This window comes from Pocillopora verrucosa, chromosome 9, assembly GCF_036669915.1.
Source record: "Pocillopora verrucosa isolate sample1 chromosome 9, ASM3666991v2, whole genome shotgun sequence".
In the NCBI taxonomy this organism is placed as follows: Eukaryota; Metazoa; Cnidaria; class Anthozoa; order Scleractinia; family Pocilloporidae; genus Pocillopora; species Pocillopora verrucosa.
The window spans coordinates 2,241,878-2,255,819 of NC_089320.1; the positions used below are offsets into that span (position 1 = coordinate 2,241,878).

The 13,942-nt window shown below is 38.9% G+C and overlaps 1 protein-coding gene across 1 annotated transcript; it reads right to left on the minus strand.

Annotated features, from left to right (window-relative positions):
* Nucleotides 1–9,115: 9,115 nt before the first annotated feature.
* LOC136283301 (contactin-associated protein-like 2) lies at nt 9,116–9,889 on the minus strand. The gene has a single exon (XM_066171878.1). The coding sequence runs from the start codon at nt 9,887–9,889 to the stop codon at nt 9,116–9,118; it is 774 nt and encodes a 257-aa protein (XP_066027975.1).
* Nucleotides 9,890–13,942: the final 4,053 nt, after the last annotated feature.

Sequence of the window (13,942 nt, forward strand, 5' to 3'; positions counted from 1 at the left end):
CAGTGTCGCTGATTCAAGAGCGTTTTTAAATTCTTCACATGCGAAACTGTGACACAGAAGCAAATTCGCCAATATTCTGGGAAAAAGAGCAAAACAGAGTTAAAGATTTAGGGTCTGTTATTGAAACAAGGTCTAATTTGGGCCATGTCTTTTCAGCGATTAATGGACCTCGAATGTTCCTTATAGGTAGTTTTTTTAAGTAATTAGAACTTTACCTTCTAGCTACGTAGAAGCCTTTTTGAGTTCAATTATACATCTATATTTTCTTACTGAAAAATTTGAGACTTCAATAGACATGAAGGACAACTGACGATGATTTCGTACCCCAGGAGTTTGCTGCGGTACAAACGTAAAAGCCGTTGTCTTGTGTAGTGGTATTTAGTATGGTGAGATTTCCTTTACTAACCATGGTCCTTGCGCTTGAAAGAATTCCATCAGACCTTTTCCATATTATCCTGTCTGGTTTAGGATTACCTGTCACTTTACACATTGCAGTAATGTTCCTAAACTCTACAGTTTCAGTTATGTCGGGAACAACTTGCACCAAAGGCGGTCCTAGAACACCAAAATGATAATAAGCCATTTATTGCAGTTTGGCAGAGAAAACTTAAAGTATAACAATATGTAGGAAAACTAACGATGAGTATGGTGCCAGGGAATGTCTATAAAAGGGTCAGAGACCCCATACAAGATAGACCACCCTTCTAATATCTATAATTACACTACAATGGAAAGTATATAATTACACCAGGATAGAAACACCAGTCCAAAAATAATTAAATAAATAATATATAATTATGATTATAAATAGGATTACAATACAACATAATATTTGGCAAAATTCACTGGCGCCTGATCAGAATATCCCTGACACTCCTCTTAAGAAATATCAATACAAGGTGCCTGACGAACTTAGTATGGCAGGGAATTCCACATGTCTACGATCCTGTTAAAGAAGCTATATTTAAAATTATTAGTTCTTCCATAGTTCTTCTTAAGTATACAGTCATCTTTTTCTTCGTAGCATGTATTCGGATTCTATGAAAAACTGGGCATAACTGGATAAGTTAATGTTTATATGGCCATTTAAAGCTTTGTAAAGGAATAAAACATCAAGCAAAAACCTCCTTTGTTCTAAGGATTGCAAGTTGAGCTTTTCTCTTTGCTGGTATTCATCAGTGGTTTTCAGAATAAATTTAGCTGCTCAACGCTGTATTCGTTCCAACTTCATTATATTTTTTTCTTGTTATGGGACCACACGACAGAGCAAAACTCCACTTTGGACCTAACTGGAATTCCATGGGAATAACGTAAATAGTCTCATTAGTGTATCGATCAAGACTATCCTCTATTTTATTCAATATCTGATAGCAACTGTCGTCCTAAGGCGAAGAATTTTATGCAGTCAGTTCCATTTTACGTTAGACCAGTCGATCACTATAGGCAAGAGGAAATAAGAGGTCTTCTACAGGAATTTTATGTCCATACCAGCGATTTAAGACCACAAAAGCCATTTAAGACTTCATTAAAAATCGTTAAAAATATACCTCATATCTTAAAAATTTCCCATTTATTTAAATTCAAGGATCATCCAAACTTACGACTTCTCAGAGAAACGTGCATGATTATTGTCAATGATAACACCAATGCACCCCAGAAGCTCAATTGTTTATGTTATTTCAGGCACGGATACCTGTAAGTACATGTGTGATCTAAAATCAATCATACCTTCGGTGCAGTTTTCTCCCAGTAGTCCATTTGCGCAAACACAACGATAACCCTTCCTGGTGAACCCAGTTTGGCATCGCTTTGTTGATGGACAAAGCATACTGGAACAGCGGTTCTGCGAAGATATGAAAATATTTATAGAATCTTTTGCTCCGGTACCCAGCTTCGTACCTTCTTCCAGCTAATTCATCCATACCGATTCACCCCTTTTTTACATTAATAAATTTCAAGATGCACGCATACATCCATCAACTCACACATGTGCGAATGCATGCATGCATTCATGTATTCATCTATCCTAAGCATCCTCTTTTCCTTCTAAAGGAAAGAAAGTTTTCACGTATGGTGTTAAAAAAAACTCAAATATCTCTTATTGTAATTTGATTTGATTTTCCCTTTTCGTTTATTTAAGATACATGATAATTTCATCCACGAAAACTTAACGGAATTACTGATGAGAATAAGTCATTTCACCTTAAATGATTTGTAAACAGTCCCTTCTTTGTATCTTAGATCCTGTCGATTATTTGCGTGATCTGAATCACTCAATTCGCACAAAAGTTTTCCATTCTGTTGTGGTTTTAGATTGTAGGAAACACAGTCAGCTTCCATGAAGCAGTTCACTTCACATGCGCTGGCTGTCTCAATCTCCATCATTTTGAAAACGTGTTTCTCGAGGATGAAGTCCTGCTTTGCGGGATTCATCTCCACTTTCCGACGGTGTTCTAAAAATTAAGCAAAGAGAAAGTATAGTTTATGTATCTAGAAGAGCAACCTATTCTTGCTAGCAGGGTTAATAATCGTTCCTCTTGTGAAACTTTAAATTCACTGAACGAAAAAACGGATTTACACCATATTTGCGCAGTGAAAATGTGAGAAAATCTGTAGCAAATGTGGTGCAAATGGGGTAAATGCCACATTTGCACCACGATTTGCAACCCCCGTGCAAATCTAAAGCAAATGTGGCATTTACCCCATTTGCACCACATTTGCGACGGCTTTGGACCAGATTTGCTGACATTTTGTGCTGCTCAAATATGGTGTAAATCTGTTCATTTTCATATAATAATATTTGAGACTTAAAAAGTTAATTAAGCTTAAACTATTACTTCCATCTTGATATTGAGATGGTGGATGAACACTTGTTCCGGAAAAAATCGTTGCAGCAATTCAGTGAGGTGAACGATAGAAGCTATGTTCCTAGCGATTTTGATCGATGATTTTTAATCCGGTCAAATCGCAGAAGTTACCCTATTGAAGCCAGCACTAGCGTGAGTGAGTATTTCAAATAAAGAGTTCAAAAGAAAAGAAAAGAAAGGTTTAAAGAATTTATTTAATAAAATTTACGCCTGTGAATATGCAAGCGATCTTCGCAGTTATGAGCATTACTTCCCATGCAGGCTGCAATTTTTTTAGCCTTAATTTTTCACTTCTGCTTAAGTAGTTTTCGTGTTTCGTATTCATTTCTATATCCGCAGTTCGCATATATGATTTTCATATATTTACGATTAAAAGTTACGCCAGATGGCTTTAATACTCACCTTGCTCCTCACTGCTGCAAATACCAACCAGAAATGAAAAAAGTGAGAATCCTGATTTCATCGCTAACTTGTCTGTCTTCTTTGTTACTTTACGAGCAAGATGGCTAATTAAAGAGTAACTTCAGCTTTCTTTTTTGTTTTGCGACAAAAAAAAGTAAGTTTCAATTTTTGATGGAACAGTATTGGACGAACATTAGGCGATGACATAGCGGTTACATAATTAAATTTGATACGGCAAAACGGTCAAGGCGGATCAAAAGATTTAGATATCAATTTAGAGAGGTTTTTCTATTTCTCGAAACTGCAGACCGTTCCTCTCTAGGTCGCTGTGATAATATTATCGTTATTAATCTCTACAATTGAAATTGTCTCCCTTTTTTTAAACTTTTAAGTTGTGTTGCTTCTGAGCACTTAGCAGGTGCCACAACTGGTTACAATTTGATTTCATCTTAAGTTGCTCTTCAGACAAGTGAGGATTTCCCTTTACCAAAGTTATGCACGTTCAAAAGATAAGAGAAGAAAATTATATCCCTCCACTTTAAAAGGAATCATTTTTTTTCTGAAAAAAAAAGGGATTTAAAGTATAGGGGAAGTTGCCAAACTCAGACATCAGCAAGAGGGGAAAGAACTAATTACGTCAAACTGTGACATAGTGCAAAGAAAAGCTGATTATTATATTTTGCGCGCTACAAGCCTTAATTGCTATTGTTGAGCAGAATTTCAATGAATATTGGTGCTTATCAAACTCATTGAGCGTTGATATTTTTATCATGTATGAGCTAATTTGGTTACCATTTCCTGTCAACGGGGCTTCAGCACCTGCAGTCAGTCTAATAAAGACTAATTAGCTCAAGATAAACAAACCCTCCATACACTGCAAAGGAGAAAATACGAAGTATGTGTTGATACTCCTATTACAAAAAGGTATACCATTTTTTTGAGTGATTATAAATTATGTAATATCGTACTCCTGCTTACGAAAGTCAAGAAGTCTGTCTTGTTGAAGAATAATATTGAAATTTCTCAGTTGGTGAGTTTACATATAATTATACTGGTGACGAATTTAGGTAAAATTTTTATGTTAAATCGCAGTTAAATCCGTGCAGTGCCTCTTTAAGGATTATAATAGATCGTATAACTCGCTAACAGGTTGATTATTGATCGTCAATGTTTGTAGGTTCTCTCTGATTTCAGTGATGGATCGCCATCGTTAACAGAATGCTTTACACCTATTAGGGCTTGTTTTATTGTGATCGAAGAATAACACTGATTACAAAACAGCTTTTGAACTATTTTTCATCAGAAATTGTGACGAGTTTGGCGTTCTAGATTGTCAAGAAACTTTTGTTGAACTTTTTGTTTTTGTCCCTGTTCATTTTCTCTAAAACAGTAACAAGGACTATGAAAAAAGAGTTCTTGAACATGGTTATAATCCAGTTAGCTATAAAAATGCTTTCTGGGCCAAATATAGGAAGATACGTGTAATTTATCATATCGGTCTACCAGCGAAGATTTCTTTCCTAACATGATCAGTTCGTGTGGTTGTTTCGATGTGTGGTGTTAAAGCCGAACAGCAAACAGGCGCCACATTGGCTAACGAATGGGTGACACATTTATATATCTAAAAATACGTTGCTCGTTGAATAAAGAAAAGTGAAAAAGGAACTGAGCACGACGTTAACAACATGACACTCATGACTGATATGTGATTCTGGACCCTAGTGGCCGATTTGTGATTTTGGACCCTAGTGATTAATTTGTGATGATGGACCCTTTTGGCCTATTTGTGATTTTGGACCCTAGTGGCCGATTTGTGATTTTGGCCCCAGTGGCCGATCTTTTAACTGGGACACTTATGGCCGATTTGTGATTTTGGACCCAACTGGCCGCTTTGTGATTCTGGACCCCAGTGGCCGATTCGGGATTTTAGCCACTAGTGGCCGATTTGTGATACTGGACCCTAGTGGCTGATAAGTGATCTAGACTCTAATGCCCAATTTGTGAATCTAGACACTAGTGGCCAATTTGTAGTTTTGAACGCTGGAGGCCGATTTATGATTTTGGACACAAGTGGCAGTTTTTTCGATTTTGGACTTCGATTTTTCGATTTGTGATTTTAAACAATAGAAGCTGATATGTGATTGTGGACCCTAGTGGCCGATTTGTAATTTTGAACCCTTGTTACCGATTTGTGATTATGGACATCAGTGGCCGATTTGTGATTATGGACCCTTCTAGCCGATTTGTGATTTTGGGCCCTAGTGGCCAAATTGTGATTTTAGACTCTAAAGGCCAATTTGTGATTTTGGACCCAGTGGCCGATTTGTAGATTTGGGCCCTTGTGTCCGATTTGTGATTTTGGACCCTAGTGATCGATTTGTGATTATGGACCCTTCTGGCCGATTTGTGATTTTGGGCCCTAGTGGCCGAATTGTGATTTTAGACTCTAGTGGCCAATTTGTGATTTTGGACCCCAATGGCCGATTTGTAAATTTGGGCCCTTGTGTCTGATTTGTGATTTTGGACCCCAACGGCCGATTTGTGACTTTGGACCCCGGTGGCCGATTTGTACATTTGGGCCCCTGTGTCCAATCTGTGATTTTGGATCCTAGTGATCGATTTGTGATTATGGACCTTCTGGCCGATTTGTGATTTTGGGCCCTAGTGGCCGGATAGTGATTTTAGACTCTAGTGACCAATTTGTAATTTTGGACCCCGGTGGCCGATTTTTAAATTTGGGCCCTTGTGTCCGATTTGTGATTTTGGACACTGGTGGCCGATTTGTGATATTGAACCCTAGTAACCGATTTGTGATTTTGGACATTAATGACCGATTTGTGATTTTGTACCCTAGTGGCCAGATTTGTGATTTTGGACACAGTAATGGCCGATTTGTGAGTTTGAACTCAGGTGGCTGGTTTGTGATTTGAGACCCTGGTGGCTGATTTCTGAATCAAAACACGTACAGGCCGATTTCTGATCATGCATACTTATGACCGATTTGTGATTATGGACCCTCCTGGCCGATTTGTGAGTTTGGACACTAATGCCCAATTTGTGATTTCGGACCCTATTGGGCGATTTGTGATTTTGGACGCTAATAGCCTATTTGTGATTTTGGACCCTAGTGGCCGATTAGTGATTTTGAACCCTGGTGGACTATTTATGATTTTGGAGAATGATGACCGACTTGTGATTTTGGACCCTAGAGGCCGATTAGTGATTTTGAACCCTCGTGGACTATTTGTGACTCTGGACACTGCTGGGCTATTTGTGATTTTGGACCCTGCTAGACTATTTGTAATTTTGGACCCTGCTGGACTAATTGTGATTTTGGATCCTGCTGGACTATTTGTGATTTTGGACCCTGCTGGACTATTTGTGATTTTGGACGCAGAAGTCTAATTAGTGAGCATCAGTGGCCGGTATGAAATTTTGCACTCTAGTGGCCAATTTGGGACTTTGGACCCTAGTGTCCAAATTGTGATTGTGGATCCTAGTGGCTGGTTTTTAATTTTGCACCCTAGTGGCCAATTTGTAATTTTGAACATTAGTGGCCGATGGGAATTTCGGACTCAAGTAGCCAATTTTTGATTTTGGACCCCAGAGGCCGGTTTGTGAGTTTGGACGCTAGTGGCCAATTTTTTTATTTTGGTCACTAGTAGCTAGTCGGTTTGTGAGTGAGCAGAGATCCTCTCATTCATTTGCCTGTTGCACTGATTCTGATTTTTAACCTCTTTGCTCTGGAACAGACTAGCTCTCATATCATCAGAATTCGAATGGTGAGCACAATATATACTACGCTTTTGTAAACAAAGGGCATCAAAAGCCAACTGTCTGTCTGTCTACGTCTTGCCTATTCAATCGTTTGTGCGACGGCTTGCACGACCTACAGAACACCGCAAGGAAATCTGAATTTTAAAACCAGGGTTAATCTTACTTTAATTATTTCAGAGAGCCAGACAAGTGACCAAACAACAGCAAAGCTCTAACTTGGCTTTCATCTATCATAAAATTGCCTCAGTGATGGGTAAGACATGGATTTTTGGGATAAGGTAAGTGTGCTTCAATGTTACAAAGCTGGTTTGGGCCGGAAAAAGAATGGAACGTTTTCTTCTTTGGAATCACCAGAAATAAGTATCCCGATGTGGTAGCTGACCTTAAATTAGAGAAAGCAGTCTCGTTGTAATAATTGTTGATTGATCACATTAAATAGTTCCCATGGCAATGACACTAAAAATCTGTCACAAATAAGACGTCTGGAAAGAATAAATAAAACAAAGTGAAGTGCAACAAATAAACATACGAAATTTTGAGCTGTGTCTTAGATTTTAGAGTTAACTATCCCAGCGAATAACCTAGAAAAATTTATGGATTAATGGATTGTTGCCAACAAGACTGTTAGGCTTAATTCATCCTCCTGTCCTTTGCTGCTATTGGGAAGGTTTGGAGTTGTACAAAGGCAAATTTTCCAAAGTCCTTAGGAAGCAAGCACCACAGACGAGTGAAGAAAGAATGGAAATATTGAACCCCAGCGAGCAATGCTTCTGCCCCGAGGCTGAAAGCTAGGAAACCCAGCTATATCACGCAAGTGAAGCAGTGTCGCTGATTCAAGAGCGTTTTTAAATGCTTCTCATGAGAAACTGTGACACAGAAGCAAATTCGCCAATATTCTGGGAAAAAGACAAAAACAGAGTCAAAGACTTAATGTCGGTTATTGCCGCAAGGTTTAATTTGGACCGTGCTTTTTTGGCGGTCAAAGGACTTCAAATGTTCCTTATAGGTGGAGTTTTTTATAAGTAATCAAATCTTTCTTTACTTGTTAAATAGAAGCCCTTTAGACAGTTTCGTAAAAACTTGACTTTTAGGTGTATTTTCTGCTTGATTTAGATTTTTAGAGTGCAGTCGGATAAGCAAGGGTTAAACTATTTCAATAACAGCAAAGTAAATTTAGCTTATTTTGCAGAGACCACTTTTTTATTTGTTTTTTTTCAAGCGACAGAACATTTGGGAGGAAAGTTCAATATGCCCTTCTCTTAGGTTTTCCAACCTTCGAGTAATGCAGAGGGTGATTAACCTGTTCTGTTCCAAACCTTTATTCAAAAGACATTGTGCATAGGGGAAATACTTTGGCAAAAGAAGATATTGCTCTGATGATGACGACAGTCTTCGGAAGAAAACAACGCTATTGTTTTTCAGATAAACAAACCTCTTCATTTCTTTTGATCATTATTTTTTTTAACTATTTGCCTGTAACTCCTTATTCCCGTCTCCTTCCCCTCAGCCACCGTATCCGCTTTTTAGTTGCGGCAAAATTTCAATGATAACGATACACAATGGACGTTTATATGAAATACACGAAATTCGTCTTAAGCCATAAATGAAAATCACCGGCTTCTGAAGCCCTTGTTCATCGACTCAGTGATGATTGCAATGTATTGCGTAACTTTACTGTGATGCTCTACGTCATTACAGTAAGGAAATTTCTATGTCTAAATTGCACTGTGATATCACGTTCCAGTTTAAAAGAGAAACAAACTGATTGTATATGTCTTTAATAATGTACTAATTCTATTGCTGAATTAACTTTTTCAATATACAGCTTAATTAATGATGGAGTAATGATGCGGGGGGAGACTGGATTAGAGAGCTCTTCTATTCAGTGTCACATAACCAAAAATCAATTGAGCCAACAATCAAACAGAAAAGAGGAGAAACATGATGATAAAAGTAATGAGCACTGGTTATAACCATGCAAAAAACCTCCAGCGCAGGAATTATGTCAAGCAACCAAGTAGTGATTGGTTGTAGTTTTACATATGATTTGTTACGACTATGCTCTGCACTTAGGTCATACTATAGCACTCTAGTTTTCCTAATGTGTGGTATCCTTCTTCATCAAGATGTGCACCTCCCGTGTCACCAAATCTTAGCTGTTTGACGGGAAGGTGGGACTTGATGGTTAGAAAACCGCTGTCTTCCCGCCACTTGTTATCATTTTTATCACAATTACACTTCAGTGATTGGTCATCAGCGCACGATCTAGTTACACCACATGCGCAGCCACCAGTTTTGAAGTTTGCTCCCCCCCAGTACGTCATGTTCTGGCCGTCACGCGAAACCCACCATGAAGTTCCATCTTTGATTAATAAGGCGCGGAAACACTCGTATTTGATGAACTGTTGACAGTTATCAGAGGCTTCCGTCAGAGCTTTTAACTGAGATATGCTGGCAGATCTGTAATGAACATCAAGGGAATATTTACCAGGCCCTTCGTATCCTATCACCTGCGTTCTTTTTTCCCTGTCGTGACCGACGACTGTCACTCCCACGCCCCCTTTATCAGTCATGTTACAGTAAACAGGAAATGGATCCTCGCCAAGAACACCATCAGGATCGATGAAGTAATCACCACTTACGTGGCTGATGTTTGCCTTCACTTTGGAGCATGTTTCAGGGTATTTGACATGAACGGTGACACTTGTTTGAATTGAGCTGAATGCATCCGTCGCATTGCAAGTGTAGGTACCAGAATGAGACATGTTGGCAGATAAAATGATCAAAGTATTCAAGGAGTCAACAGACGCCCCTGAAGGTAGGGAAAACGTTCCATCATACATCCATAGGATGGTTGGCTTCAGTTCGCTTAAAGCAGAGCAACGCAGAATGACAGCTTCATAAGCCATCACTGTCACATTGGACGGAGGCTTTATGACAAATTTGAGAGCTGAATAGACAAGAAGGTGAACTAACGATGATTTGGTACCCCAGGGGTTTGTCGCGGTACACACGTAAGAGCCGTTGTCTTGTGTAGTGACATTCAGTATGGTGAGATTTCCTTCACTAACAATGGTCGTCGCGCTGGAAAGACTTCCATTAGACTTTTTCCATATGATCCTGTCTGGTTTAGGATTAGCTGTAACGTTACATATTACAGTAATGTTCCTACCCTCCACAGTTTCAATTATGTCGGGAACAGCTTGCACCAAAGGCGGTCCTAGAACACCAAAATGATAATGAGCCATGGGAATAACGTAAATAGTCTCATTACTGCATCAATCAAGACCATTGTTTACTTTATTCAAGATCTGATAGTAACCGCTGTTCTGAGGCGACGACTTTTCTGCAGTCAGCTCCATTTTAAGTTAGACCTGTCACCAGTCGGGTGACACTATATCGAAGGCGTTCCTCGAGGGCAAGAGTACACGGTAATTTTGGTCAGCGGGAAAATTATGAAACCCGCGAATATTGGGAAAGCCCGCGAAAGTATGACATCTAAAAACTGAAGACAATTTTTGATTAGGACACTAGAATGCGTAATGATTGTGGCGACTAATCATTCTTTTGTAAATAAATCGGAGATTGACTTCCTCGAGGAAAACTTTGAAAATTGTTCTGTTGAAAACCAGTACTTCTTGGGTTATTTCGACGGGAAAAGAGACAAGTTCGAGGATATGCTCGAGAGGTTTCTTCTTATTAGTTCCACATGCTTTGTAAAGAAGGCCTTGCACTCAAAGGAGCTAAATCACAAGAGGTTTTCCAAAAAAGGTAGGTAGTTTCTTTTATTTTTAGCTGATTTTTTGCCCTTATCAATTCGGTGTGAGCCTTGTAGAGACTTGATCTTTTGCCGCAATTTTGTAAAAACTTACGCAATGCACCGGGCGTAAAAGTGTTGAAATATTTAAAAGTATCTCATATATAGGAAAGCCCTTGGAAAACACTCTAAGTGTGTAATCTAGTATACCTAAGTACTTTTTCAAATTATGTATTTGTAGCGTCTCCCGTCTTTGAACACAATGGTGATAATGTACCGATCCAATTTTTTGGCAAACCGTTTACCATTGTAAGCAATGAAACTCGGCACTGCCTCCACGGACCAACAAAGGTGAAAATTCCTTTTGAAAACAGAGTTTGAAATATAATGAAACGTACCAGTGGTATTCGATTTTTGCATAACCCGCGAAACTGTTTTAATTTTTCTAGGTATTTAAGTGGAGGATTCCATCGAGCTTTTCGCATACTGAGGAAACAAAATCGGGAAGGTCATTTACACCATTTACTTCAGAATTCCCCATAAACGTAGGGTGAAGAATTCTTTCAGAGTGTATGCGTGTTGTTTAGGTAAATAACACTGTAATGTATTTCAACTTGTTTGTGAGCCCTTTTAAGCAACACGATATGTCTGTAATGACTAGAGTGCCAAACTTTATTCTTTAATTTTGATCTTCTCCACACTGTGGTTATGGTTCATGACCAGATATTTTAACGAAAATTATCGCGAAGGCGCCTTCCCATCACCTTTGTTTACTTTGTAAGTCACGCAAGCGTGCAAGCGTTACTACCGATCACGTTTACGCAACGTTTTAGGACAACTCGGCATCTATTGTCCATTCAGTTGTTATGAAAACCTGAAATCCTCAAGATGTCGGTGGATGAAAGCTACAGATATGCCCGCGGGTTTGAGGCAATCGGTGACCTCATTGGTGTATAAACTATACACTGATATGCTTTTTTAGCTCGATTAACGCCTGCATTTTGAGAATTCTTTCGTACAAATTGTTAAATTTTGATACGCAAACAAAGGTCTAAGAGAAGGCTCTCCTCTGATCACGCTTGTATGAAAAATATTTCAGCTGAAGTTTCCATATTTTGTCTGCTAATCGAAGGCACCTTTTAACTTGTAGCAAGATAGAATTCCATGAGCTATATTATTTCAGTCGGTGCGCGCTAGACAAAATCTGTGAAATTTACACTTTCGATCGCTGTCCACACGGGTGTACTGGCCAAAAATCATTTTTGGCTTGTAGCGACGCAAAAAAAGGGAATTGGAGAACAACTAAACTATTTTTGAAACATGTGTCCTAAACCCTTTTCATGGGCAAAAAATAAAGTTTTCCGTCGGGAAGTCGAGAGGACCGCTCTGAGCGAGAGCGGCACTTAAGACCTTACATATATTCATGTGGTATAGTTTTCTCCTTCACGCCCTTATTTTCCTTCTGATACCTAAACAAATTTTTCATTTATTTAAATTCAAAGGTCCTCCAAATTGAACGACTTCTAAAAGAGAAGTGCACGATTATTGTCGATGACCAATCAACTCAACATACCTTGAGTGCAGTTTTCTCCAAGTAGTCCATTTGCGCAAACACAGCGATAACCCTTCCTGGTGAAGCCAGTTTGGCATCGCTTTTTCAATGGACAAAGCGTACTGGAACAGAGGTTCTGTGAAGATATAAAGATATTTATAGAATTTATTGCTCTGGTACCCTTCCTCCTCCCTTCTTCCAGCTAATTCATCCATACCGATCCACATATTTACTTATTTATTAATTTCAAAATGCACGCAAACATTCATCAATTCACGCAGCTAAGAACACTACTGAAACTAGTAGTGGTAAGTAGGACCTGAAAAAAATTTCAGGCCCGTACGGGATTTGAACCCATGACCTCTGCGATACCGGTGCAGCGCTCTACCAATTGAGCTAACAAGCCAACTGGGAGCTGGTCAATGAATTGGGTACAAATAAACATCCGAGTGAATGAAGATTTTAGATATATGAAAATTCACATATTTGTACTGCAGTGGAAAGATGAAATTAGAAGATCCTCGCAGCTAAGAACACTACTGAAACTAGTTGGCATTCATTCACTCGGATGTTTATTTGTACTCAATTCATTGACCAGCTCCCAGTTGGCTTGTTAGCTCAATTGGTAGAGCGCTGCACCGGTATCGCAGAGGTCATGGGTTCAAATCCCGTACGGGCCTGAAATTTTTTTCAGGTCCTACTTACCACTACTAGTTTCAGTAGTGTTCTTAGCTGCGAGGATCTTCTAATTTCATCTTTCCACCGCAGTGCAAATATGTGAATTTTCATATATCTAAAATCTTCATTCACTCGGATGTTTATTTGCACCCAATTCATTGACCAGCTCCCAGTTGGCTTGTTAGCTCAATTGGTAGAGCACTGCACCGGTATCGCAGAGGTCATGGGTTCAAATCCCGTACGGGCCTGAAATTTTTTTCAGGTCCTACTTACCACTACTAGTTTCAGTAGTGTTCTTAGCTGCGAGGATCTTCTAATTTCATCTTTCCACCGCAGTGCAAATATGTGAATTTCCATATATCTAAAATCTTCATTCATCAATTCATTCACGCATTCATGCATTCATCCATCCTATGTATCCTATGAATTTAAAATATATGATCGTTTTATCCACGAAAACTTCACGGAATTGTATGTGAGAATAAGTCAGCTTACCTTGAATGATTTGTAAACAGTCCCTTTTTTGTATCTTAGATCCTGTTGATTATTTGCGTGATCTGAATCGCTCAATTCGCACAAAAGTTTTCCATTCTGTTGCGGTTTTAGATTGTAGGAAACACAGTCAGCTTCCACGAAGCAGTTCACTTCACATGCGCTGGCTGTCCCAATCTCCATTATTTTGAAAACATGTTTCTCGAGGATGAAGTCCTGCTTTGCGGGATTCATCTCTACTTCCCGACAGTTTTCTTAAAATTAAGCAAACTGAAATTAATTTCCATAAATTTTTAACCATTACTTTTGTCTTGATATTGTGGTGATTGATGAACACTTGTTCCGAAGAAAATCTTTGCACCAATTCAACAAGGTAGGCGATAGAAACTATTTTCTTAGCGATTTTGATCGATGATT

Bases quoted from the DNA above. Each gene is read 5' to 3' on its own strand.
- LOC136283301 (XM_066171878.1), bottom strand. From the start codon at position 9,889: ATGTATGATGGAACGTTTTCCCTACCTTCAGGGGCGTCTGTTGACTCC.